At 35.3% G+C, this 25,040-nt stretch overlaps 1 protein-coding gene across 5 annotated transcripts in view; it reads left to right on the forward strand.

Annotated features, from left to right (window-relative positions):
• The window catches only part of ANKRD28 (ankyrin repeat domain 28), a 202,469-nt gene that overhangs the window by 148,436 nt on the left and 28,993 nt on the right, over nucleotides 1-25,040 (forward strand). For 4 of the 5 annotated variants that reach the window (XM_077750858.1, XM_077750857.1, XM_077750856.1 and 1 more), the window contains 7 exons: nucleotides 4,680-4,892; nucleotides 10,433-10,511; nucleotides 11,421-11,535; nucleotides 12,767-12,849; nucleotides 14,457-14,520; nucleotides 16,371-16,439; nucleotides 18,596-18,736. In XM_077750858.1, the coding sequence (XP_077606984.1) occupies nucleotides 4,680-4,892; nucleotides 10,433-10,511; nucleotides 11,421-11,535; nucleotides 12,767-12,849; nucleotides 14,457-14,520; nucleotides 16,371-16,439; nucleotides 18,596-18,736 (764 nt within the window). Of the gene's footprint in view, nucleotides 1-4,679; nucleotides 4,893-10,432; nucleotides 10,512-11,420; nucleotides 11,540-12,766; nucleotides 12,850-14,456; nucleotides 14,521-16,370; nucleotides 16,440-18,595; nucleotides 18,737-25,040 lie in introns of those variants that run through there. The other variant, XM_077750862.1, reaches the window with a different exon arrangement.

Raw genomic sequence — 25,040 nt, forward strand, 5'->3', positions numbered from 1 at the left:
AAGTCTTAGCCTCAGCACTCAGACAACACAAAGAAATAAAAGGCATCCAAATCAGCTTGGAGGAGGTGAAACTTTAACTCTTTGCAGATGACATGATACTCTATATGGAAAACCCAAAAGATTTCACCAAAAAACTAGACCTGATCCATGAATTCAGCAAAGTCGCAGGATATAAAATAAATACACAGAAATCAGTTCTATTTCTGTACATCAATAATGCAGCCACAGAGAGAGAAATCAAGGAATCGATTTACAGTTTACAATTTAAATTGTACCATTTACAGTTGCACCAAAAATCATAAAATACCCAGAAATAAACCTAACCAAAGAGGTGAAAAATGTATACACTGAAAACTATAGAAAGCTTATGAAAGAAGGGCGCCTGGGTACCTCAGTTGGTTAAGCGTCCGACTTCGGCTCAGGACATGATCTCATGGTTCATGGGTTCAAGTCCCGCATTGGGCTCTGTGCTGACAGCTAGCTCGGAGCCTGGAGCCTGTTTCGGATTCTGTATCTCCTTCTCTCTCTGAATCTTCCCTGCTCATGCTGTCTCTATCTCTCTCTCATAAATAAATAAAACATTAAAAAAAAAAAAAGCTTATGAAAGAAATAGAAGATACAAAAAAATGGAAAAACATTCCATACTCCTGGATAGGAAGAACAAATATTGTTAAAACATCAATAGTGTCCAAAGCAATCTACATATGCAATACAATCCCTATGAAAATAACACCAGGATTCTTCACAGCTAGAACAATCCTAAAATTTGTATGGAAACAGAAAAGACCCCGAATAGCCAAAGCAATCTTGAAAAACAAAGCAGGAGTCATCAAAATCCCAGACTTCAAGCTGTACTACAAAGTTGTAATCATCAAGACAGTATGTTATTGGCACAAAAACAAACACTCAGGTCAAGGGAACAGAATAGAGAACCTAGAAATGGACCCACAAACATATGGCCAGTTAATCTTTGACAAAGCAGGAAAGAATATCCAGTGGAATAAAGACAGTCTCTTTATCTTTAGCAAGTGGTGCTAGGAAAACTGGACAGCAACATGCAGAAAAATGAACCTGGACCACTTTCTTACACCATACACAAAAGTAAATTTAAAATGGATGAAAGATCTAAATGTAAGACAGGAAGCCATCAAAATCCTCAAGGAGAAGGCAGGCAAAAATCTCTTTGACCTTGGCTGCAGCAACTTCAGCACATCTCCAGAGGCAAGGGAAACAAAAGCATAAATTAACTATTGGGACCTCATCAAGATTAAAAGCTTCTGCATGGCAAAGGGAACAGTCAGTAAAACTAAAAGGCAACCGACAGAATGAGAGAAGATATTTGCAAACGACATACCTAATAAAGGGTTAGTATCCAAAATCTATAAAGAACTTAATCAAACTCAACACCCAAAAAACAACCCAGTGAAGAAATGGGTAAAAGGCATGAATATAGACACTTTTCCAAGAAAGACATCCAAATAGCCAACTGACACATGGAAAAATGCTCAACATCACTCATCATCAGGGAAATATGAATCAAAACCACAATGAGATAACCACCTTACACCTGTCAGAATGGCTGACATTAACAACTCAGGTAACAACAGATGTTGGCAAGGATGTGGGGAAGAGGACCTCTTTTGCACTGCTGGTGGGAATACAAACTGGTGCAGCCACTCTGGAAAACAGTGTTCCTCAAAAAATTGAAAATAGAACTACCCTACGATCCAGCAATTGCACTACTAGGTATTTATCCATGCGATACAGATTTGCTGTTTCAAAGAGACACATACACCCCATTATTTATAACAGCACTATCAACAATAGCCAAAGTATGGAAAGAGCCCAAATGTCCACTTATGAATGAATGGGTAAAGTTGATGTGGTGTACACACACACACACACACACACACACACACACACACACACACACACACTGGAGTATTACTTGGCAATCAAAAAGAATGAAATCTTGTCATTTTCGCCAATGTGGATGGAACTAGAGGGTATTATGCTAAGTGAAATTAGTCAGTTGGAGAAAGACAAATCTCATATGACTTCACTCAGATAAGGACCTTAATATACAAAACAGATTAGCACGGGACACTTGGGTGGCTCAGTCAGTTAAGCATCTGACTTCGGCTCAGGTCATGATCTCACGGTTTGTGGGTTGGAGCCCCAGGTCAGGCTCAGTGCTGACAGCTAGCTCAGAGCCTGGAGCCTGTGTCAGATTCTGTGTCTCCCTCTCTCTCTGACTCTCCCCTGCTCATGCTGTCTCTCTCTCTCTCTCAGAAATAAATAAAAAACATTAAAAATTAAAAAAAAAAACAGTAACATAAGGGAAGGGAAGCAAAAATAATATAAAAACAGGGAGGGGGACGAAACATAAGAGACTCTTAAATATGGAGAACAAACAGGGTTACTGGAGGGGTTGTGGTGGGGGGGTGGGCTAAATGGGCAAGAAGCATTAAGGGATCTACTCCTGAAATCATTGTTGCACTGTATGCTAACTAACTTGGATGTAAATTAAAAAATAAAAAGAATTATGGAGCTGAATAGACTCAATTTAAGAGTGGTAAGAAACACTTTGCCTGAAGCAAGCAAGTAAATTACCTGTCAGAATTGGGAGAAGTTGCAAAAATCCAAACATGTTAAGTCGGGTCCTGTAGAGTACAAATAGATAGAAGTTTTATTTCAGCTCCACAGTTCCTATAGTTCTGTTTCACTGGAGTCGCTTAATGCCTTACAGTACCCCAACCTAGATAAATGATTGCTGTTTCACATCCATTCTAGTGTAGGTTTTTAAGTTTCTTTTATTGACAGTAAAATAACACTTGTGAACGATGCTGACATAGCATTCTTTGAAATAAGTGGCCATTCTTAGAGCTGTTTAGTGACATGTGGCCTCCAATTGCATAATTTATTAATTTCTCAAGGCTGCTATAACGAATTACCATACTTAATACAACAAATTCAATCTCTCAAAGTCCTGGAAACTCTGAGGAGGAATCTATTCCATGTGTCTTAGCTTTTGGTGATGAAATCTAGGTACTGTGACCAAAGTTAAGTGTTACTTTTTTGCTTCCTCCAAATTTCTGTTCCCAGAGATTTCAGAAAAGAAAATGTTAAATAGAGTTGTGATAAGTTGGGGTCAACTTCAAAGTTAGAAGGCACAGTCTCCACACAAGACCACCCTTACTTCTAACCAACTACAAGTTTGGAATGTTTCCCAGAACCACCTTCAGGTTTGATAATTCACTAGAAAGATTTAAAAAACTCACTGAAAACTATTATACTCATGGTTTATTACATAAAAAGATTCAAATTAAGATCATCCAAAGGTCAGACACATAGGGCAGAGTCCAGGAGTATTTAACCACCAAGCTTCCATTGTTCTCTCCCAATGGAGTTAGGACTCCTTACTCTCCTAGCATCAGTGTATGAGAATATGCTCATGGTATTTGCCAACTGGGAAAGTTCACCTTAGCTTTGTTTTCAGAGATTTTATTGGGGCTGCATTACATAGGTGTGATTGATTGGTCACTTACCTACATGGCTGATTTTAGTTTCCAAGTCCATTGGTAACTGAGAGCGCCAGAGTTCCCCCTTTTCCCCAAATGACACAGTTGGTTTATGTGGCATGGTCAGATCCTACCCTCAGACTATTGACCATGGCCTGCCTGCTGCCTGCCTGCCTCTTTCTCTCTCTTTCTCTCTCCCTCTCCCTCTCTTTCTACCCCTCACCCCTCTCTCCCACTTATGTGCTTTTCTCTCTCTCTCAAAAAAAAAATCCTGGGGCGCCTGGGTGGCTTAGTCGGTTAAGCGTCCGACTTTTGCTTGGGTCATGATCTCGCGGTTCGTGGGTTCGAGCCCCGCGTCGGGCTCTGTGCTGACTGCCAGCTCAGAGCCTGGAGCCTGTTTCAGAGTCTGTGATTCTCTCTCTCTCTGACCCTCCCCTGCTCATGCTGTCTCTATCTGTCTCCTAGAAATAAATAAAACATTAAAAAAAAAAATTAAAAAAAAAATCCTATAAAGTATTCACCTATTTTATTAGAAACAAAATGAAAAAGAAACTTGAGCTTCAAGAATTATGTCTCAATATCGAACGTATTCATTTGAGCACCTTCATTATATTATACCAATAACATCAACATGTAAGGCTGGAAAGTATCTAGACTCCAACTTAGTTGCAAAAACGAAATTGAAAAAGATGCCACTCATTTTTAAAAATCCTAATCTTCACTGCATTACCAACTTTAATCTTTTGTCACTACAAGTGAAAAAATTGAAAATATGCATGTTATTCACTATATCTCAGAATTTTCAGTTTGTGTTCATTTGTCTTGATTCTTATAACTGTACCTTACTTTGAAAGCTTTTAGAAATATGTTTAGTTTTCATTTTCCTAAAATATCCTTCTCAAAATCATTGTATTTTGTCATGAAGTAGACATTGTATATATAAATTATATTCCCCGAATGTACAAAATCTGACACCAAAATGCTGTTGTGAATATTCATTATTTTAAAAGAACTTTAGAATGATAAGCTTTATCTATGCACTTATCCCTGTTTTTTGCTTTAATAAGTTGATTGCAACCACAACAGTGCTAAAATAACCTCCATTCTTGTAGCAAGTTGCGAGACTACTTAACATTGAGATTTTTTTTCTTCCAATAGATGAATGAACCAAATGCCTATGGAAATACACCTCTTCATGTAGCCTGCTATAATGGACAAGATGTTGTAGTAAATGAACTTATAGACTGTGGTGCTAATGTAAATCAAAAGAATGAAAAAGGATTTACTCCTTTGCACTTTGCTGCTGCATCAACACATGGAGCGCTGTGTTTAGAGCTTCTAGTAGGCAATGGAGCTGATGTCAATATGAAGGTATGAAATAAAATCCAGAATCTACACTGTAGTATTTAGAAGTTAGCTGTTTAAAACAGTATCAATAACAAATACCATTCAGCAATAAAAAGGAACAAAATACTGATAGACACAAGAAAACAGGTGAATCTTAAAAATATTTTGTCTAGTGAAAGCCTTACACAAGAATATATGTACTATTCCCATTTATATAAGGTTCTAGAACAGGTGAAATTCCACCTATATTGCGTTCCAGATTCTGTAGTTGAAATAAAACAGTTGCCTCTGTGAGGAGGGATTGATGAAAAGGGGACATAGAAGAACTTTCTGGGGTGATGGTAGTATTCTGTATTTTTACAGGCTTTGTATTATATAAATAAGTAATTGTCAAAACTCATGAAATAATACATTTTAGATTTGTATGCTTCATTGCTTACAAATTTTCGCTTAGGAGGTAACACATCAAACTGATGTTGAACCCTAATTAATGATATGCATACCAGTGTGTTTAGAGATCATATGTAGTCCTATCTGCAAGTTTTGAAAAACATGAAATAATTGGGTGGATGGCAGGGTGAACACACTGGTATATGATGATACATTTATGGTAAAATATTAGTGATGGAATCTAGGTATATGTATACAGGTATTCACAGTAATCTTTCAACGATTCTCTGTATCAATTTGTTTCAATTTTATAAAAATTGAAAGACCTATCAATGTGTTACATGTAAGGAATGGACATAATTTTGTGAAAAGCTACATGCAGCCACTATTTTGAACATCACTACTTTATATGTAATGTGTATTCATCATTTTGACTTTTCCAAGATACTTTCATTGATTGCTTCTATATTAATTCATCAATTCATTATGAGTATTTGCCAGTCCATATCTTGTGCTATGAAGAAAAGAAAACCACAAACAAAATTGAACTGTTCAGGATTAGTAAAAACATTTAACCTTAAAATGTGTTTTTCAGAGCTTTAATTTCTTAAGATTTCATCTTTTGTGGGTGTGATGACCCAGTGTCCTTCAGATTGGTAGAGAAAGGACTTTAGGTGACTTTAGTGATGTCACTGACCCCGTCTGACAGCTGCAGTAGCAGCAAGTCCATATATAATTAGGTCTTTGCTCTATAAATTACCTTTCTCAGCTATAGGACAAAATTTATGCATGTTATACCCGAGAAAGGAAAGGATATGATATGAGGTATCATAAACAACTCTTGTTATATATATGCTTAAGTTTGAAATACCTAAGAATATATGTTTCAAGTTTCCAGTTTTCAGTCATATTACCTACTGAGGGTTTTTTTTAATAGTTTAAAAAATTACTAAAATTTTTTGATAATAAATTTGAACTCCTCATTTTGGTTTGAAGAATTCCTGCTGTTTGGATAATTGGGAACCAGAACAATATCTAAACACTCGTGAGGGAAAGAAATTTGTACTTGTTTCTTCTAAAGCTTAGCAATATTTTTTAATGCAGATTGGATCTTAACATTCCTCAAGAGATCACAACCAAATTTTTAAAAAATGCTTTAATGTTTATTTTTGAGAGAGAGAGAGAGAGTGCGCGCGCACACACAAGTGGGGGAATGACAAAGAGAGAAAGAGACAGAATCCAAAACAAGCTCCAGGCTCTGAGCTGTCAGCACAGCCTGACACGGGATTCAAACTCACAAACTGAAATCATGACCTGAGCCAAAGTCAGATGCTTAACTGACTGAACCACCCATGCTCTCCACAGCCAAATTTTTTAAAATATCTAGGAGATCTGTTTATGATCAAGTGACTAATTAAATTAATCTTTTGTGTGTGAAATATAAAGGATTATGACTGATCTATATCATTAGCTATGACACATGCTATAGTTTGTATTGTGCTATCTTTAAGGGGTGAAAATTAGGCTTTTTATTTATACAGTGCCATTTAGACATGAATATTGAATATAATTTGATGATAGATCATTCATATGTCAGTGCCTACATAGTTGATTATTGTACCTGTGATTTTTATAACTATTTTCTTTTGAAATACAGAAATGAGAATTAGTCTTACACGAGGCTCATTTACAGTGTAATACTTAGACCCGTGGTCCTATTTGAAGTTATCTCCTTATTGATTTAGAAAAAATCAATGATAGATTTTATACATGACAAGGGAATTTTTTGGCAAAGCAATTGAGATATGGTGGTTAAGTAGATTTTAAGGCAACAGTTTATGATGTTGGTTTAGAAATAGATTTCATAGTGGCGCCTGGGTGGCTCCGTTGGTTCAGTATCCAACTCTTGGTTTTGGCTTAGGTCATGATCTCACAGTTTATGAGGTTGAACCTTCCTTGGGTTTTACCCTGACAGCACAGAGCCTGCTTGGGATTCCCTCTCTCTCTGTCTCTGCCCCTCGAAAATAAATAAATATAACTTAAAAAAAAAAGAAATAGATTTCATAAAAGTTACCTTAATCTTGCCTAGGGATGTACGACATCCTATTTAAATGCAAGTGTGCAGTTATCTTCTAGCTAAGTTCCATTGGAACACAGGCTCCCATTTTGTTAATGACTTCTAAGGTACCTCACAGCTCTGAAGTTATATACAAATTATTGATAAGTATGTGTTTTCAACCGGTAAGAATGTATATTCATTCAAGGATATATCTTCATACCAGACACCTGTGTTTCCTATATTTGTCAAATATAGTGCCTATCAAATTGTTGCTTGAATAAGGAGCTAATAAGGGTTTGACACTTGCCTTATATTATAAAAAATTATATTTGGTAACCTGTATGATCTCCTTTTCAAGTCATCTCTTTTTTCTTGCTACCTCTTTCCTCCTGTCTCATTCTCCATTTTGGTGTTTCTGTCCCTGATCAAGTTGTGGATGACGAGAAACTGGAATGTGAATTTAGGCTTGAAATTAATTCAGCTGTGTACTTATAAGTTTTTACATTGGCTGTCTTACACAGTACTACATAAAGATAAAATGAATGGGTTTTAAAAAGCAATATAGGTCTGGTTTTTATAACATTGCTTTACCTGTGCCTTACTGCATTGATTGTATCACTTAAATGTGTGTCTTCTCCGACTTCATTCTTCTTAAGAATAAATTTTGGTCAGATAAAATACCCCAAATATTTTATTTAAAATTTAAACCTGGGAGGTACTGTGTGTGGCTTACTTGTTGTTGTTGCTGTTTATGGTCATCTGTGAAACCAGTTCTTAGAATGTTGGTGGATCTTTATTTTTTGTTTGAAACTCCTAAGTTGATTCTAAAATTAATTAAGATAACTTAAAAAAATCTACCCATTGTCTCCCCAATTCAGAGGAAAATGAATGTGCCTTCCCCCCTTTTAACATGTCTTATGCTGGACTTTTCAATTACAAACTTTTCAGTTTGTAATTTAAATTTTTTTAAGTATATTTAGAATACTTTCTATGATCAGTAAGTATGTAGAAAGTAAAAATATTAATCCTGTAATCATATAGCCATATAGTAAAGGACTCCACATACCAGCTCTGAGGCCTTGTTACATTTCTTAACCCCATGGCCTATAAAAAAGGGTCACTAGTCTGTAAAAGTTAATCATTTTATGGACTCAAATAACATTATAGTCTATAGGTAAAAGATTAGCATTTAAAAATGAAGATATGTTGGGGTACTTAGGTGGCTCAGTTAAGCATCCAACTCTTGATTTGGGCTCAGGTCGTGATCCTCATGGCTGTGAGATGAAGCCCCTCATCAAGCTTGTGCTGACATTGGAGCCTGCTTGGGATTCACTCTCTCCTTCTCTCTCTGCTCCCTTGCTTGCAATCTTGTGCACGCGCTCTCTCTCTCTCTCTCTCTCTCTCTCTCTCTCTCTCTTTCTCTCTCTCCCCCCCCACACAAAATAAATAAACTTTAAAAAATCAAGTTATGTTATATAGGGAACATACTGAAAAGGCAATACAAACTGGAATCCCTTTATTAAAATGCTTTTGTACTTTCCATTTTGTTCTTTTCTAGTGAAAGAATAACAACTGATACATAGATAAAAACACCAAACATAACAGACACTGGTATATTATATGGGTGTTTTACAAAGGTTATTCTCTATATTCTGTACCACAGACCTGTGAGGTACAGGTAATTTATGTCCACTTTCAGTTGAGAAGTGAAGCCTCAAGATGGTAGGCAGTTTCTCCTGAGTCTTGTTGTGGTAATTGGAGCACACAGGTCATTGTGACTCCAGAGCTTACCTTGTTTACTTGCTTGGGTTGCTTTGTTTTGTTTTCCTGCCTGTGCACACAAAGCGTGCAAAAGTTTGAAAATTCTTTGAGATAAATTGCCAATTGGATGGCTTGTTTGCTTGAAAAAATTAACATAAAATTATGGAATCAAATATGTATAGGTAATTATGAAGTTCATCAAACACTCCATTATTATGACAGGATAATTTCTTGAGATCTGTGTTACACAATTTTAGTGTAAACATAGGACACTTGTCACATTTCATTTTTGATTATATATCTTCAAAAGGTATGCTGAGTATTGCTGAAGGGTTAGGAATTGCAAAATAGTTTTCTTTTTTCATTTTTTAATGTTAATTTATTTTTGGGAGACAGAGATAGAGCATGAGCGGGCAAGGGGTACAGAGAGAGACAGACAGAGAATCTGAAGCAGTCTCCAGGCTCTAAGCTGTCAGCACAGAGCTTTAACAGTCACGTTGCATGTTTTGATGAAGTCCTTTAGAATTTCAGAACTTGTATATTAAATACATACATGCACAGCCAGTATGATTATTTTGAGAAAAAAAGCTAACAATATTTATTATAAATAATTATAAACAAATTAATAAAGGTTTTAAAATGAATTATAGTGGTGAAGTTAATTCAGATATTCCTTTTCCCTTCGTTCAGGAAATTCTTAGAATGAAAGAGTTGTAGCAATGTGAAACTTTGACATGTGGGAAACACATCCTAGCTGTACCACTGCTGATGATGTGACCTTGGTTGAATCATTTAACATCCTTATGCTTCAGTTTTCCCAACTATGAGATAGGAATGATATTAAGATTATACCATATCTACCATACAAGGCTTTTTAATAAACTGTAGGCATTGAGGTTTTTTTGTATATTTATGCTTTATAATGTCTATACTTAAAAAAAAAAGTTCCTGGGGCACCTGCGTGGCTTGGTTCATTGAGCATCCAACTTCAGCTCAGGTTGTGATTTCACAGTTCGTGAGCTCAAGCCCCACATCGGGCTGTCTGCCCTCAGTGCAGAGCCCACTTCAGATCCTCTGTCCGCCTCTCATACTGCCCCTCCCTCATATTGCATGTGCTTACTCATGTGCATGAGCTCTCTCTCTCAAAAATAAACGTTTAAAAATAATTAGTTAATTAAAAGTTCCTAATTTTGAACAACTTGAACTGTTCTGCCTCCATAGGCTTGAACTAAACTCAATGCTTGAGTAATAGTTTTACAAAATAAAGATGTGAGAGAACATTCAGAATAAAACTAAGGATCACATATGACAGGTCTAACAATAATTTTAAATCTCTTTAATTTGATTATTTCAGAGCAAGGATGGGAAAACCCCACTGCACATGACTGCCCTCCACGGTAGATTCTCCAGATCACAAACCATTATCCAGAGTGGTAAAAAGTATTTCTGTTTGTTTTTTTTCTTAAATGTAGTAAAAACATCCACAAAATGAATGGTATTGTGGAATTGTTATAGCAGTCTATATATTTTTAATATTTGATTTCAGATCTTATGAAAATCAAACAATAAAGAGTACAAAATACCATGTATATGTATATTTCACAATTTGTTTTCATTCATTTTTGTTTTGTTTCCCCTGAATTATAATTTCCCCAGCAGTTAGTGTGGACTTTCTTGAAGCATTGCTGAATAGAAAACTTTGCCTTTCCACCACAGTTTGTATTACATGTTAACAAAACTCTGTTGCATGTATCTTTTCCCCCCTTTGAATGTTTTGAACTATTTTTAGAACTTTCATTTACTTTCTGAATTTATATTGTTTTGTTGGGTTTGAAGTAGCACTAGGCAAGCTAAAGCTTTAAATAAAAACTCTTAGCTACATTACTTTAGTGTTTCCCAAGCCATGTTCCAAGCAACTGTTAGTACCCCTCAAGATAAATAGCTGTTATGGTTCTACAAGGAAAAAGTAGTAGTTTCATGATCAAATAATTCCTGAAGCATTGCTTGCAATCTTAATGACACATGGAGTGTGCGCATTAATGCTCTGACATCTTGCTCTAAAGAAATATGTTTTTGTTTTAACACAGTGCTTTCCAGATTTACTGGACCCTAGAACCCTTTTGTCATTTTAAAATGTTAAAAGTTCATGCATAGTTTACAAAATTGTTTTAAGTGTAAAATCTGTTAACTACAGTGCCTGGCCCAATAAATGTCCTACAAATGAACTTCAGTTAAATTGCTGTATTCACCAGTTTATGCTTCAATAGTGTTTTATGTTACTTTCCATGTAATAGATTTGACTTAATATAGTCCAGTGTCTGATAGTACGCTGTTTTTCGCAGGAGCTGTAATTGACTGTGAGGATAAGAATGGAAATACCCCTTTGCACATAGCAGCAAGGTACGGCCATGAGCTGCTGATCAACACTCTTATTACAAGTGGTGCTGACACTGCAAAGTAAGTACTTAGTGTGGTGTTGAGAGCTGTGATGACTTGGAAACACAGATGGCAGCGAACTGTAGTTTTCTAGATATTTCAAGTAGAGGTGTGGATTGTGTGCCCAATATGGTATTAATTGCTTGAGCTTTTTCCTTTATGTGTTGGTGATGTGCTAGAATAGATGTTTTATGTGATTTCATTTGGTAAGCCAGCATAGTGTATTTTTATGTATTTTTTTACCCCAGTTCATTCTAGATTATGAATAATAGGCAGTTTGGATCAGAGCTCTTCATTGGTATGATCAAATTATTTGTAATCTAAAAGTAAATAAAAGACCTAAAAGTGTTTATATATTGAATGCTTTTCCTCTTCATCCAAATGAGACTGTCTGTAGGTCTTTTGCCCTCTAATCTGGTGGGAACAGCTTTGTCTGTTTTATACATTAAAATTTCTATATGAGACTTTGTTAGAAAGATGGATTCTCTTGCATGCTCTGCAGGAAGTAAATACCCTACTGAAAATGATATTTATCATTCTCTTGTGTGCCTTTGTATTTTTATTATACCTTATTACATTTATATATGTTCATTAATATGTTTTAAACCTTCTTGTAAACTTTCTGTAACTAACACTACTGTACACTTTTTTACAACTTTTTTGATTTAGCCACATAGATAAAATTTAGGCTGTTTTTTACATCTCTACAAATACCTCTAGTTCATTCATTTTATAAAATGTAATTATTATATAAAGAATTCACAGTTTATTCATTCCACTTATTTACAAACACAAGTTGCTTCCAATTTTTTATTGTTACAAAAATTACTGTAGGGAACATTCTTGAACATTTTGTGTGTGATAATGATTCTCAATAGTGAGGCAGGAGGAATGGATTTCACACCCTAGGCCAATGTTCAGAGACCTTTTGGTTCTCATAATTTGGAAGGGTGTTACTAGCATCTGGTGTGGGTAGAGCCCAGGGGCACTGCTGAACACTCTGCACGCNAGCATGTAAAAACAACAAAGTCCATCATGACAATAATGCCCAGGTTGAAAAATCCTACTCCTGGAGGAAAATTACCGGATAATAAATAAGCTGTACTTACCTTTAGCCTTTTGCCACATTGCTCTTCAAAGTGTAAAAGGTTTTGACTCATCTGATTATTTTTTCACTTTAGCTAGTTTCTTTGTAATTTATTTAAATGATTATATTATTCTTGTATTGAAGTTACTGTCCTACTTACTTTAGGCGTGGCATACATGGAATGTTCCCTCTCCATTTGGCAGCCTTAAGTGGTTTTTCAGATTGTTGCAGGAAACTTCTTTCTTCTGGTAAGTGGAACCATTGCAGACTGATTCTCCTTTTTTGTTTTTGTTTCCACAAAATCCCCCAAACTAATATCTCTTTATCCTGCTTTCCCAAAATTACTTGTAGTTACGTCCAAATGTGAATCATTTATTAAATCCTCTTAGAAGATGTTGGGTCCTTTAATTTTAACATTTAATTTTCTCTTCAGATCTGGGAAAGGTCTTCTCTTTCAGGGATTTCCTTCTTTCTGTTATTGGGGGAATGGGATGTAGAATATTTCTAGAGCAGTTTCTGTTCATTGAATGGTAGTTTTCTTGTATTGTCCCTTTATGTCTAGAAACAGAGTATCTTCATTTGCATGCTTCCTTTTTAGAAACTGATAGCCATTCTATAATATCTTTGAGGTTTGTGAAATTATTTATACCAAATCTAATTACTGTGTTAAAATACCATAATCATAGTCCATTTGAAACAAAACAGGATCTATAGCTTTCTATATTTATTACAAAACTGTGATCCTTATTAAATGCATAGAATTACTGAATATATATGATTTAATTGATTTTAAATGATAGTCTATTTCTCACAGTGTTAATATTGAACATACTTTGTATGTTAATACTCATGATTCCTGAAAGAATTACAGGAAAGTTTCAGTGAAAGTTAACATATTGTGTGAGACAACACTTCTTTTTTCTTAGTAATTTTTTAAGTTAATTCTGCTTTAAGTTTTTAAAGGTGTGTGTATGTCCACAGATATTCACAAACCCATTTATCTATAAAAGAGAAGTCTAAAATTTGTCCTCAGTGTTAGAAATAATCCACAGATAGCAAAGCACCTATGGCTTCTTTTAAAAACAACTTTACTAAGAGGTAATTCACATAACATACATTTCACCCATTTAAAGTATATAGTTCAGTGTTTATTGGTATAGTCCCAGAGATGTGTGACCATTACTATAATCGGTTTTAGAACATTCTCATCCTCCTGTTAGCAGTCAGTCCCCATTTCCTCTTGCCTCTCCATAAGCATTCATTACTCTACTTTCTGTCTCTGTAAATTTGCCTGTTCTGCATAATTCCTAGAAATGGAGTCACCCAAGATGTGGTCTTTTCTTTCACTAGACAAATGTTCTCAAGGATCATCCATGTTATAACATGTATCAGTACTTTGTTGTTGTTGTTGTTTTTTAATTGTTGAGTGATATTCTATTGTATCCAATGGCACTTTTTAAAAATGTTTATTTATTTTGAGAGAGAGAGAATCTCAAACAGGCCCCACACTGTTAACACAGAGCCTAACACAGGGCTCAATATCATGAGCCGTGAGATCATGACCTGAGCCTAAATCAAGTATTGGATGCTCAACCAACTAAGTTACCCAGGTGCCCCCATCGTATCCTATGGCTTTTTTAAAAAAGTACTCTAGTACTCCTAAAACTCCCAGTCCTTTAGAGACTTTTTTTGTAGTATTAAACATTATTAATCTATTTCCAATAATTTTGTGCTTATTTGTAATTCATTTTTGTTTGAGATTGGGGTGTATGTGAAACTTGACATTTCTTGACTTAGAACATTCATATGAAGTAACATATCTACGATACTATATAAGATGCATTCATTCTTCTAGGATTTGACATAGATACCCCAGATGATTTTGGCAGGACCTGTCTACATGCAGCTGCAGCTGGAGGGTATGTTAACAGAATTTTTACTTTTAAAGAAGAAGGTAGCTGGTCGTGTCCGGTTTTTGTTTTTGTTTTTGTTTTTTTTTCCCCTCTTCTCTTTCTCTTTATTAGTTCTGGGCTGCCTCAAAATACAAAACAAACCATAATAGTGGTTTAGGAGAAGAAAGTAACAAGAGTACTAGAAAATGTTTGTTTTAAATCTTCCACTTAAGTCATAAATTGTGATTGGGAGACATAGAGCCAAACTGTGAAAGGAAGTATTGCTTTCTATAAGAGAAACTATTTCTGGATAAATGAAAAGAATATATATGTCTTCAAATAAGAGCCAACTAAACATTAGAGATGTTTTGAGTATAATACTAGTGTTCTTTGAGAAAATATTTGGGGTTTTTCAGCCATAATTTTAGGGAAAATAGTGTTGATGGTTTTTTTATGTCTTGCCTCTACTGAGGACTAATATATAAGAAGAAGAAAATTTGAGATTGAAAGATTTTGGGCAAAGTTTTAAATACTACTCCTAGGTGAAACTAGGCTGTTGGTTTGAATAAACAATAAGCTGCAGTTAAAATTCTTGGTCTCTGAAGCATGCTGCTAATCTAATGTTTCTGATCATTTAAATCCTAAGTCTGTAATAAGCCATTTAATTCATGATGGCTTAATCAAAAATGTCATTTGCAGGAATTTTATTCCTGATAATAATTCCGTAAAAGTTCCTAGTGGTTTCAGATGTCAAGTGTGCAGAACCAAGACTACCAACCACTAGGCCAGTCTCAGTTCCAGAGATGGGATGTGACTGAGTCCTCTTGTTCTAACAAGGTCACCAAAGAACCTTGTAGTCAAAACCTAACTTCCATGTTACTTGCCTCCAGAGAGAGGGACAAAAGACGACATGAGTATCTGAACACTTGGCAGTCACAGTTTTTATAGTAATGTACTAAGTTGATGCTCAGGTTTTTGAAAATGAAATTATAGAAATAGCCACTCATGTACTCTTCCATAATTTTAACTAAAGAAACATCTAAGCGATTATAGTATAGGAGAAGATAAGGGAAAGCATCTTGGAACATTATCTGTGTTTTCAGGTTTTGATGTTTTTTTGCCCTTTTTCATTTATTTTAGGATTAAAACCCACTTAAATTTAAACCATCCTATTAAAAGCATGTTGTTTGAAGTTTGTTTTAAAGGTTCTTAAAAATTCTCAGGAACTCACATGGCCAACAGACACATGAAATGATGCTCAGCATCCGTCCTCATCAGGGAAATACAAATCAAAACCACACTGAGATACCACTTCACGCCAGTCAGAGTGGCTAAAATGAGCAAATCAGAGGACTCTAGATGCTGGCGAGGATGTGGAGAAACGGGCACCCTCCTACACTGTTGCTGGGAATGTAAACTGGTGCAGCCCCTCTGGAAAACAGTGTGGAGGTTCCTCAAAAAATTAACAGTAGAACTCCCCTATGACCCAGCAATAGCACTGCTAGGAATTTACCCAAAGGATATAGGAGTGCTGGTACATAGGGGCACATGTACCCCAATGTTCATAGCAGCACTCTCCACAANGTAAAAAAAAAATTCTCAGGAACTCTTACAAATATGAACTTTCTTTTAAATAGTGATTAAACATGACTCATTTGTTATTTCCTATCAGTGTGTCAGTCAATGTGTGTATACCTAACTTTTAAAATTTCTAGATAAGGTGAATTTTAATGTTTTATTTTTTATAAAATATAAATCATGCTGTTTTATCCCCTTTACCTTTACTTGAAAACATGCTTTGATACTTAAGTTAAACCTACAAATTTCATTATGAAATTATTAACAATTAAGTCTTTTAACTGTATTTTCCCAACTAGGAATTTGGAGTGCCTAAACCTTCTGCTGAATACTGGTGCAGACTTCAACAAAAAGGACAAATTTGGGAGGTACGGTGTGATAGAACTTAATGTTACTTACTTTATGATTTGCATGACCTTCTAACTAGCTTCCGAGAATTAACTGAATAGTTCAGCGTCATTTGCATTGTGATCATAATTGAGAAGCCCAAATAAGTAACTTCTAAATATTCATTTTTACCCACAGTCTTCTTCCACTTGGGCCCCTGCCACAGCCCCAGGCTACCAGTCACAGCTCTTAGGAGCACCTCTGTATATCTTGATATCATTCGTCCTCCTTCCATATTTATACCATGAAAATGTAAGCCCCCATGGTGCCTGAGTTCCTTCAAGAAACTCATAAAACCCAGAACTCAGTAATATATTTCTCCTTTCCCCCAAGTCATTTCATTGTAATATTTGGTTACAGAGCACTAGAAATAAGAAGGAAATAGGTTATAAATACATATGAAATTTTTTTTCTCCCCCTCTATAATTTCACGTATACATACACACATAACAAAACATCCACACATACCCCTTCATATGACTGGTAGGAAAGCACCTGTGAAGTGACAGAGTCCCCTTGTAGTCTTTTTAGCTAATCCTTATTCTCAATCCTTATGTCTCAACGTAGCCCCAGGCGTCGTTGTGACAAGCATTTATGGTAGCAGTACTTATATCCACCACTACCTACTAAGTTATTTTGAGTAGGAGTTGACACAGCATGTGCTAAAACCATATGGGAAAGGATTGAAGGCACTTTGAATTGGTTTAAAAAACAGAAGTGGTGGGGTGCCTGGATTGCTCAGTTAAGCATCCGACTCTTGATCTCAGCTCAGGTCTTGATCTCAGGGTCATGAGTTCAAGCTCCTGTTGGACTCTGTGCTGGGCATGAAGCCTACTTAAAAAAAAAAAAAAAAAAAAAAGAAGGNCAAAAAAGAATTATGTGTCTGGAGTTTGAGAATTATGTCAAAGTGCATGACAAGAAAGAGTGTGTGTCAGAAGGAAATGTGTAGATGTATGTTAGTGCATGAGATGGGCCAGTGCAGAAGTAAACAGAATTACGTATGTAGGGAATGAGAAACGCACATAAAAAAAGGAAAAAAAAAAACTATTTGACTCCATAATTACTTTGAGGAATAGACACTAATAGAAGGAACCAATGACCTACAAAATCAAAAATCACTTTGTTTGCCTGTGCAATGCAATATTTTTACAGCTAATTTGCTTTTATAATTGTACTGTAATCCATCTTATATTAGTTAATTTGTAGCACTTGAAGAATTTTTTACCACAGATGCAGAGAGGGCTTTGGAAGCATGTTTTGAGTTCAGAAGCTTGAAAATAATTAGGGTTAATTGTATTTCACAAAATGCTATTACTATAGTATACTGTTACCCAATAAAGTGAAATAATGTTTTACTGCCATCTCACTTGGTAAATGTTTTAGAAAAAATTACACCATGAAGACTCTGGACTGTATTTATCTTTATTTTTTTCTCCTTCTCCTCCTCTTTTTTTTTCTTTTAAGTGAAAAGTCATGGGATTATCATAGAGTTGTAGTCCAAAGACCAGGGACTCCTAATTTTAGTAACATTCTGTTGCATTTCAGTAACTGAGAAGAAAACGGGTACAAATATTCAGTCTTTTAAAAACAGTACTCCAACTCTTCTGAATAATGAACAATATGCATTTTTTGCTTAAGAATCCTGTTATTACTGTGCTGCTTTACTGTATAGTTTACAACTGGGCATTCTTTTAAACGCTTCTATATTTCTCTTATCCTTTATTCCTCTACTGAGACAGGGGTAGAAGTTTCTTCTATCTCCATACTGTGAAACCTTTTTATTAGTATAAGGAAAGCCTTGTTAAAATGAAAGTTTTCAGGTTTCTGACCAGAACATGAAGGTGTCTGTAATACACTCAAAAGACTAGAATCGTTAATGTAGAGATCATGAAATAATTTAACTGTGTTTCTGTCTTATTTGCTATTCTTAGAGGTTCTCTGCCACCTTACTTTCTCCTACTAGCTTTCTGTAAAAGATTTTTTACTAGCCCTCTAAAAGATTTAGTATATGGCAGAAATCAGTCTCAGGCTCACTATAAATACATTATTTGTAACTGGATCGAGTAAGAGTAAGCTCTTGTTTACTGGCATGTGTTCCCTGGCTTTTATTTTTCTGATATTAACTTGGGCACAAAAGATCTCCACTTCACTATGCTGCTGCCAACTGCAATTACCAGTGCCTGTTTGCTCTTGTGGGATCAGGAGCAAGTGTGAATGACCTTGATGAAAGAGGATGCACACCCCTGCACTATGCAGCTACGTCAGACACAGATGGCAAGTAAGTATCATGTGGTGAGAAGGAAGGATTGTTTCTGTAATTCAGCATCTTTCAGGTGGATGGCTGTTGGTTTCTTATTGCAAATTTGTATTTTCTTTTTGTACTTTTTGTTGTCTTTTTTTTTTTTTTTAAGTCTCTGGTGTGGGAAATAAATTGGTTTAATAATTATTCCTAAATCATAGTTTACTACCTATGTCTACTCAGCAACCTGCCTTACTGACCGATCTGGTAGAAGAAAGAGAAAGGTCTCTTCTCGTCCTCTCTGCCAAAAGCACATCTTAATATCACCTCCGTGTTTTTTCCCTCTGACTTCTCAGAGGCAGCAGCCTTGAGTTAATATAGGGAAAGGGAAAAAGAAGAGATATGGACAATGCCGGCAGAAGATGGGGCAGAGATTGGAATACCAGTATCTGTCAGAGGTAGAGAGTTTATATTTGTAAGAGATCCTTATAAATTGGTATCCAAAAAGGGAGTAACCAAGCTGGCAGAATCTGGCACATAGTTGGTATTAAATATTGCTTAACTAAGTAAATGAGATAATTGACTAAATATTGGCCAAGAATGACTGAGTAAGAATAAAAAAATAAACTCCTTAGAGACTGAGATCTTCAGTCTTTGGTATTCTCCATGTGTCTGTCAGTTAAGAGCAAAAATACCCCTAAGAAAAAACATAGTGATTCCTAGGGAAGGATTTTATAAAGTATACGTCAAGGAAGTTTTACTTAGCATAGACTATTTCTTTGGTTTTTAATATGTGTTTTTTTACCCTCAAAAAGTATATTTTGATGGTATTACTCATAAATGTTAATTTATTATAAATTTTGAAACATACCAAAGCCATTTCTATCAGTAGCACTTTGTTATGTTGGTTTTATAGCTAAAACTCTAATCTTGAAAGCACTAGTAAAATGTACTTTTTGTTAACAACAATATATCACTTTATCTAATTTCATATATACCCAGAATAGGTACAGATAAATTTTGGGAGAAGTTAAGTTCTTTGAAGTATGTTTTTAGCTAGTGGCTCTTCAAAGAAAGAAAATCTATGGTAAAGACTTTGTAAATAAAATATTTTGGTACACTTGGATAAAATAGATCATCCTCTGATTTATAAATTTTGTAATTTCAGGGTTTGATTTATAGATTTCCTTAAAATAGGTTATACCTAAAATGACTGTATCCCCACCAGTAATCCTTTACCACTGTTCCTATAGACTGTTTATTGGGTGTGGCTCAGCAGAATCTACATAAATTCCACTGAGAGGTCACACACATAAACACACACACATGCACATTGAGATTACCCAAGGTTCTCCTGCCCTTAGAAAATTATATTAAACCTAAATTCTTGCACAAAAACTAAAAGAACAACAGTGTTCACCCCATACTGTTTAGGATTTGTGGTTTTATTTTAAACCAACTTGTTTTTTCTTTAGAAGTGTATTAGTACTAAAGCGAATTAAATCATTAGTGTTCTCATATCCTATCACCTGGTTAGAGCCAAAGCTAATAATATTTATTGCTTAAACACTTAATTCTCAATATCTACACCAAGCAGCCTAATGTATAGAAAGAACATGAGCTTTGGGGTCCAAAAGACCCAGTTTAAATCTTAGAGTTTCTATATTATACATCTCTGAGCCTGAGCAACTAATTGCCAAGCAAAATTTTCTTTATCTGTAAAGTTAGAAAGAAACCTACTTCTTACAATTGTGGGGAAAACTGAGATCATGGGTAATAAAAGAATCTAGCACTGGTTCTTAGAGCCTCTGTTTCTTTAAAGAATCAGAATCCCAGAGATCATGTCTAATGCCATCATTTATTGACTCAGTGATTTGTTCCCGGAGAATTTTCTGGAAGCTATAAGCCACCGTAACCATTTTAGGATACCAGAGGCATCCTTTCAATTAGTGATTGTCTTGGAGGCTTAAATAGTAGCATTAAAGATTTCTTTTTCTTTTTTTTAATTTTTTTTAATCTTTACTTATTTTTGAGGGTGAGACAGAGTGTGAGCAGGGGAGATGCAGACACAGAATCTGAAACAGGCTCCAGGCTCCAAGCTGTCAGCACCGAGCCTGATGTGGGGCTCAAACCCATGAACCGTGAGATCATGACCTGAGCTGAAGTCAGACGCTTAACCGACTGAGCCACCCAGGCACCCCTAAAGATTTTTTCTATCTTCCACTGACTTAATTCCTAAATATAGGTTGAATAACAAGAGAATCTGGCATGATTAATATATAGTTCTGGCAAAGCAAGTATGAAATATTTTCTAAAAGAAGACATAAAATCCCCATAGCTTCAGATTACTATTATTCAGTAATATGTGTCTGTTGGTTTGTTTTTTTGATGATCACTTACTAATTTCCTATCAGTATCCCCAAGGAAGGTTATTTATATTTTGGAATTTTTGATACCCTGACATTGGTTTTCTGCCATTCAGGAGTGACATAAGTAATTATAACTCTCCTCTGCTTTAATGTCCCTCTGTCTTCACTTTCAGTAAATATTAGAAAAATACATGAAATCTTTCTTGATTCATTCTACTCGTTCTTCTAGTCACCCCTATTGTTATAGTGTCTGCATTCTTTATAGACACTCATGACTCAGATACATAGTTGCTATCACAAAAAAACATGTAATGTACTAAATATTAATAAACAAAATTTCCTTTGCCTGTTGAAGAGAAATAGGGCTGCCTTTGAGCAAGATGGTTAAGGATCTCCCCTATACCTATAGGGTATGTATAAGAGAAGGAAAAGACTGGGGTGGTTTTTTCTGATTACACATAAAGAAGAAATCCTCTCCATGCCGCTTCTCCTGAGATAACCACTATTAACCTGAATATTTCTGTATGTGTATGTAGATTACTTCATGTCCGTCATAGTCTAATCAAGTTATACCAAGTTATATCTATAATCAAGTTAAAGACTTGGTATGTGCCTTTCCATAGTCTTTTCTGTGTTCATATAATTGTATATAAATGTTTTAGGAGTATATATATTTCACTGAAATCCACTTTTAAGGTGATAGTTGGCATTTTTCACAAAAATTGAGTCATATTTTGACTTCTAATATCATTGTTTTGAACTTTATATATATGGAATCATATAGTTCTCTGTTTAGAAGCTTTATAATCTTTAGATTTATTCCCAAGTAGTTAGGTTTATTTTGGCAATAAAAATATTATCTTCAAATTTCCTTTTGTTGTGGTAGAGAAAATACATTTAACTTTTGTACATGACTTTATATTTGGAAGGCTTATGTGACTCATTTTGAAAATGTGTGTAAGACAACATTGGGTTTGATAGTGTCTCTGCCACCTGTCCTGAGACTTGGGGCAAGTTACTTTACATCTCTCTACGCATTTTGTCTGTGAGATGGGGAAAGTGGTCTGACCTAACTCAGATAGATGGCCAAATAAGGTTTAGGATATCTGAATGCCTAGAACAGTATCTCTAATCTTCCCGTAAAGGTTAGCTGTATTTTTTTAAACTATGCTTTATTCTTTTTTTCTTTTTTGGTTTTTGATAAGAACAGACCCTATTATAATACACACCGTAATGGGAGAGAGCAGAGGAAGGAGGGCCTCTGGTAACAGTGCCACATTCCCTGCCCTTGGCTGAGTGGTCCTTAACCAAGAGCTCTGACGAGCCCTGGGACTCATGGGTGGTAGGGGAGAATAGGTGAAATTTAAACAGTTTGAAATGTACTCTTATTTAAATTATGTGCTTAACTGGAATGTTACTTAATTTGCCTAGCACATTAAACGAAGGAAACAAAATATGTAACAGTAAGTATAGTTTATTACTTAGCTATTTAGCCATGAATATTCCTCCAGATTTTGCATATAGCTTATTTTAGGGGAAAGGTGAGAAAGTAAAGAGAATATGCATATCTTAATTTTTTTGACTTTTGTACAATTAGTGTGTGCTAACTTACAATTTCAGAAAAAGAAAAATTAAGGGGCGCCTGGGTGGCTTGGTCGGTTAAGCGTCCGACTTTCGCTTGGGTCATGATCTCGCGGTTCGTGGGTTCGGGCCCCGCGTCGGGCTCTGTGCTGGCTGCCAGCTCAGAGCCTGGAGCCTGTTTCAGTCTGTGACTCCCTCTCTCTCTGGCCCTCCCCTGCTTATGCTGTCTCTCTCTCTCTCTCTCTCCTAGAAATAAATAAAACATTAAAAAAAAATTTAAAAAAAAAAAAGAAAAAGAAAAATTAGACTTTCTCCCTTCTATCTTATGTGCAAATTAAATGTGAGGCCCAGATATTCAAGATCATGTAATTTTGTGGTTCCGTATTTTGTAAGCCACCCAGGTTAAAGTATCACTCTCAATTTATTAACCCCTGTGCTAAAGCATTTGATAGTATTAAAGGAACACTGGATAAAAAGAAGACCTAAGGTCTAGTCCTTGCTTTGCTCTATGCTAGCCAAAAGATTTAGAACAAATGATTTGGTTTTCCTGAACCACAATAATTTTTCCTCTTGTTAAAGGTAATGCTTATCTCACAAAGTAGGTAAGAAATTTTATATTGCTTAGCAAAATATAAAAGGCGTGCTAATAGAAGGAATTTTATCATTTCAAATCAACCCTTAGTCCTTGTTTTGTTGTGAGAAACCAGTTATCTGAATAATGTGAATGTAAAAAAAGTAAATAATATGATAAGAATTACCTATAGCATCTGTAACACTTAAATTATTTGAAACCATTCACTGCTTGGAAGGCAGCTGTGCTCACCGCTATACCACCAACACTGCACTAAAGCTGTGTACTTGGACTAGTCACTGTGAATAATGCCGGGAGATGTGCTCTCCTACTTTAGAAAGTAAACATGAACTTACCTACTTGTTTTGCTTTCCTTAAATAAATCTTTTTTTCAGTACTCATATTTCAGCAAGTTATCTTAAAATAGTTCCACTGATAGAATCTGCCTGGCACTCAGGTCTCAGGAGAACTATTTCTGCTTTATCTCTCTCACTCACCTAGAGAACTTGATTAAAGATAAAAAGATATGCCCTTGGGTGAAATGTTTGTGCCTGCAAAGCAAGGAAACTGTATGCATTCCAGTGAGCACTGACCTCTGACTTGGATACCTAGGAAAACTAGATAACAGTGTATATACCCTGCCTGGAACAATTTGTGCTGGCTCCTCAGAGCTAATTTATGAACGCCAAAAAACACCAGCCTTCTTACCTTAGAGTCAGATTGGGGGGTTTTTTTTGTTTGTTTTTTGTTTTTTTTTATCATAATGATACTCAGTTCACCCTGTTTGACTAATAATTTTAGCTGTACATAAATATAAAAATCCCACTTCTAAGGGTAGACATTTGCTAACGTTGAAGATAGTATTATTATTAAATATAGATTCTGCAAGTAATTCCTAGGGGATCGAAAGGATTTTAAGCAATTCAGCATTAAAGGGTTGGCATTGAAAAGAATGGCCTAAGTAGATAAATAATAGATAATATAGATAAGATATAGATGATAGTTATGTGTATGTATAATATATTACATATGTATATGATACAGTTACTGAAAGATCAGCTACATTGCTTTAGAGTTTTGTTTTTATGTGACTTCAGTATGCTTTTGGAAACTTGATTTTTTTTAGTTTTTTGAAAATTTCAGTTTAGTTAACATACAGTGTTAAATTAGTTTTAGCTGTACAATTTAGTGATTCAACTAACCCATACATTACCCATTGTTCATCATGACAAGTGCACTCCTTAAGAAAACTTGAATTTTTAACAAGGAGTATTTGATTATAAGTTTCCTCCTAGTAGTTGAATTAATATTTAGTTAGACATACTGCATTATTAGACAAATTATCAATGAATAATTATGAATTTGGAATTGGAGCCTGAATAGAGTTTAGCGGATTTCTGCCTTCCTCCCCCCACCCCCACCATCTATTAAATGAATAAACAGGCCATTTCACCATAAAGTTGAAATGATTTGATTTGCTCAAGATCACTGGTATCAAGTTCTACAGACAAATCTTTTAATTTCTAATTCAGTGCACTTTTTTTGCTGCAGTAACAATAAAATGTAATAAAATTGTAACAAATCATGAACCATACGACAACTTTAAAAATTATTTTTCTTATGTTAATAGCACAGAAAGGAAGTAAATCTATCCTGGGAAGGTCTTTCTACCTCCTTACCACTTTATACTGAGAACACCCTTCTTAGTCCTCTGATTCGAGATCATTGAATTCTGACCTTGTTTTCCTGAGATTTTTTAAATATCCTTTTTTCAGCTTCCTAATGAGATATTACACTCACTGTGTGTTCCAGATACGTCAGC

Source organism: Crocuta crocuta, unplaced genomic scaffold (assembly GCF_008692635.1).
Source record: "Crocuta crocuta isolate KB4526 unplaced genomic scaffold, BGI_CrCroc_1.0 scaffold279, whole genome shotgun sequence".
Classification (NCBI taxonomy): Eukaryota; Metazoa; Chordata; class Mammalia; order Carnivora; family Hyaenidae; genus Crocuta; species Crocuta crocuta.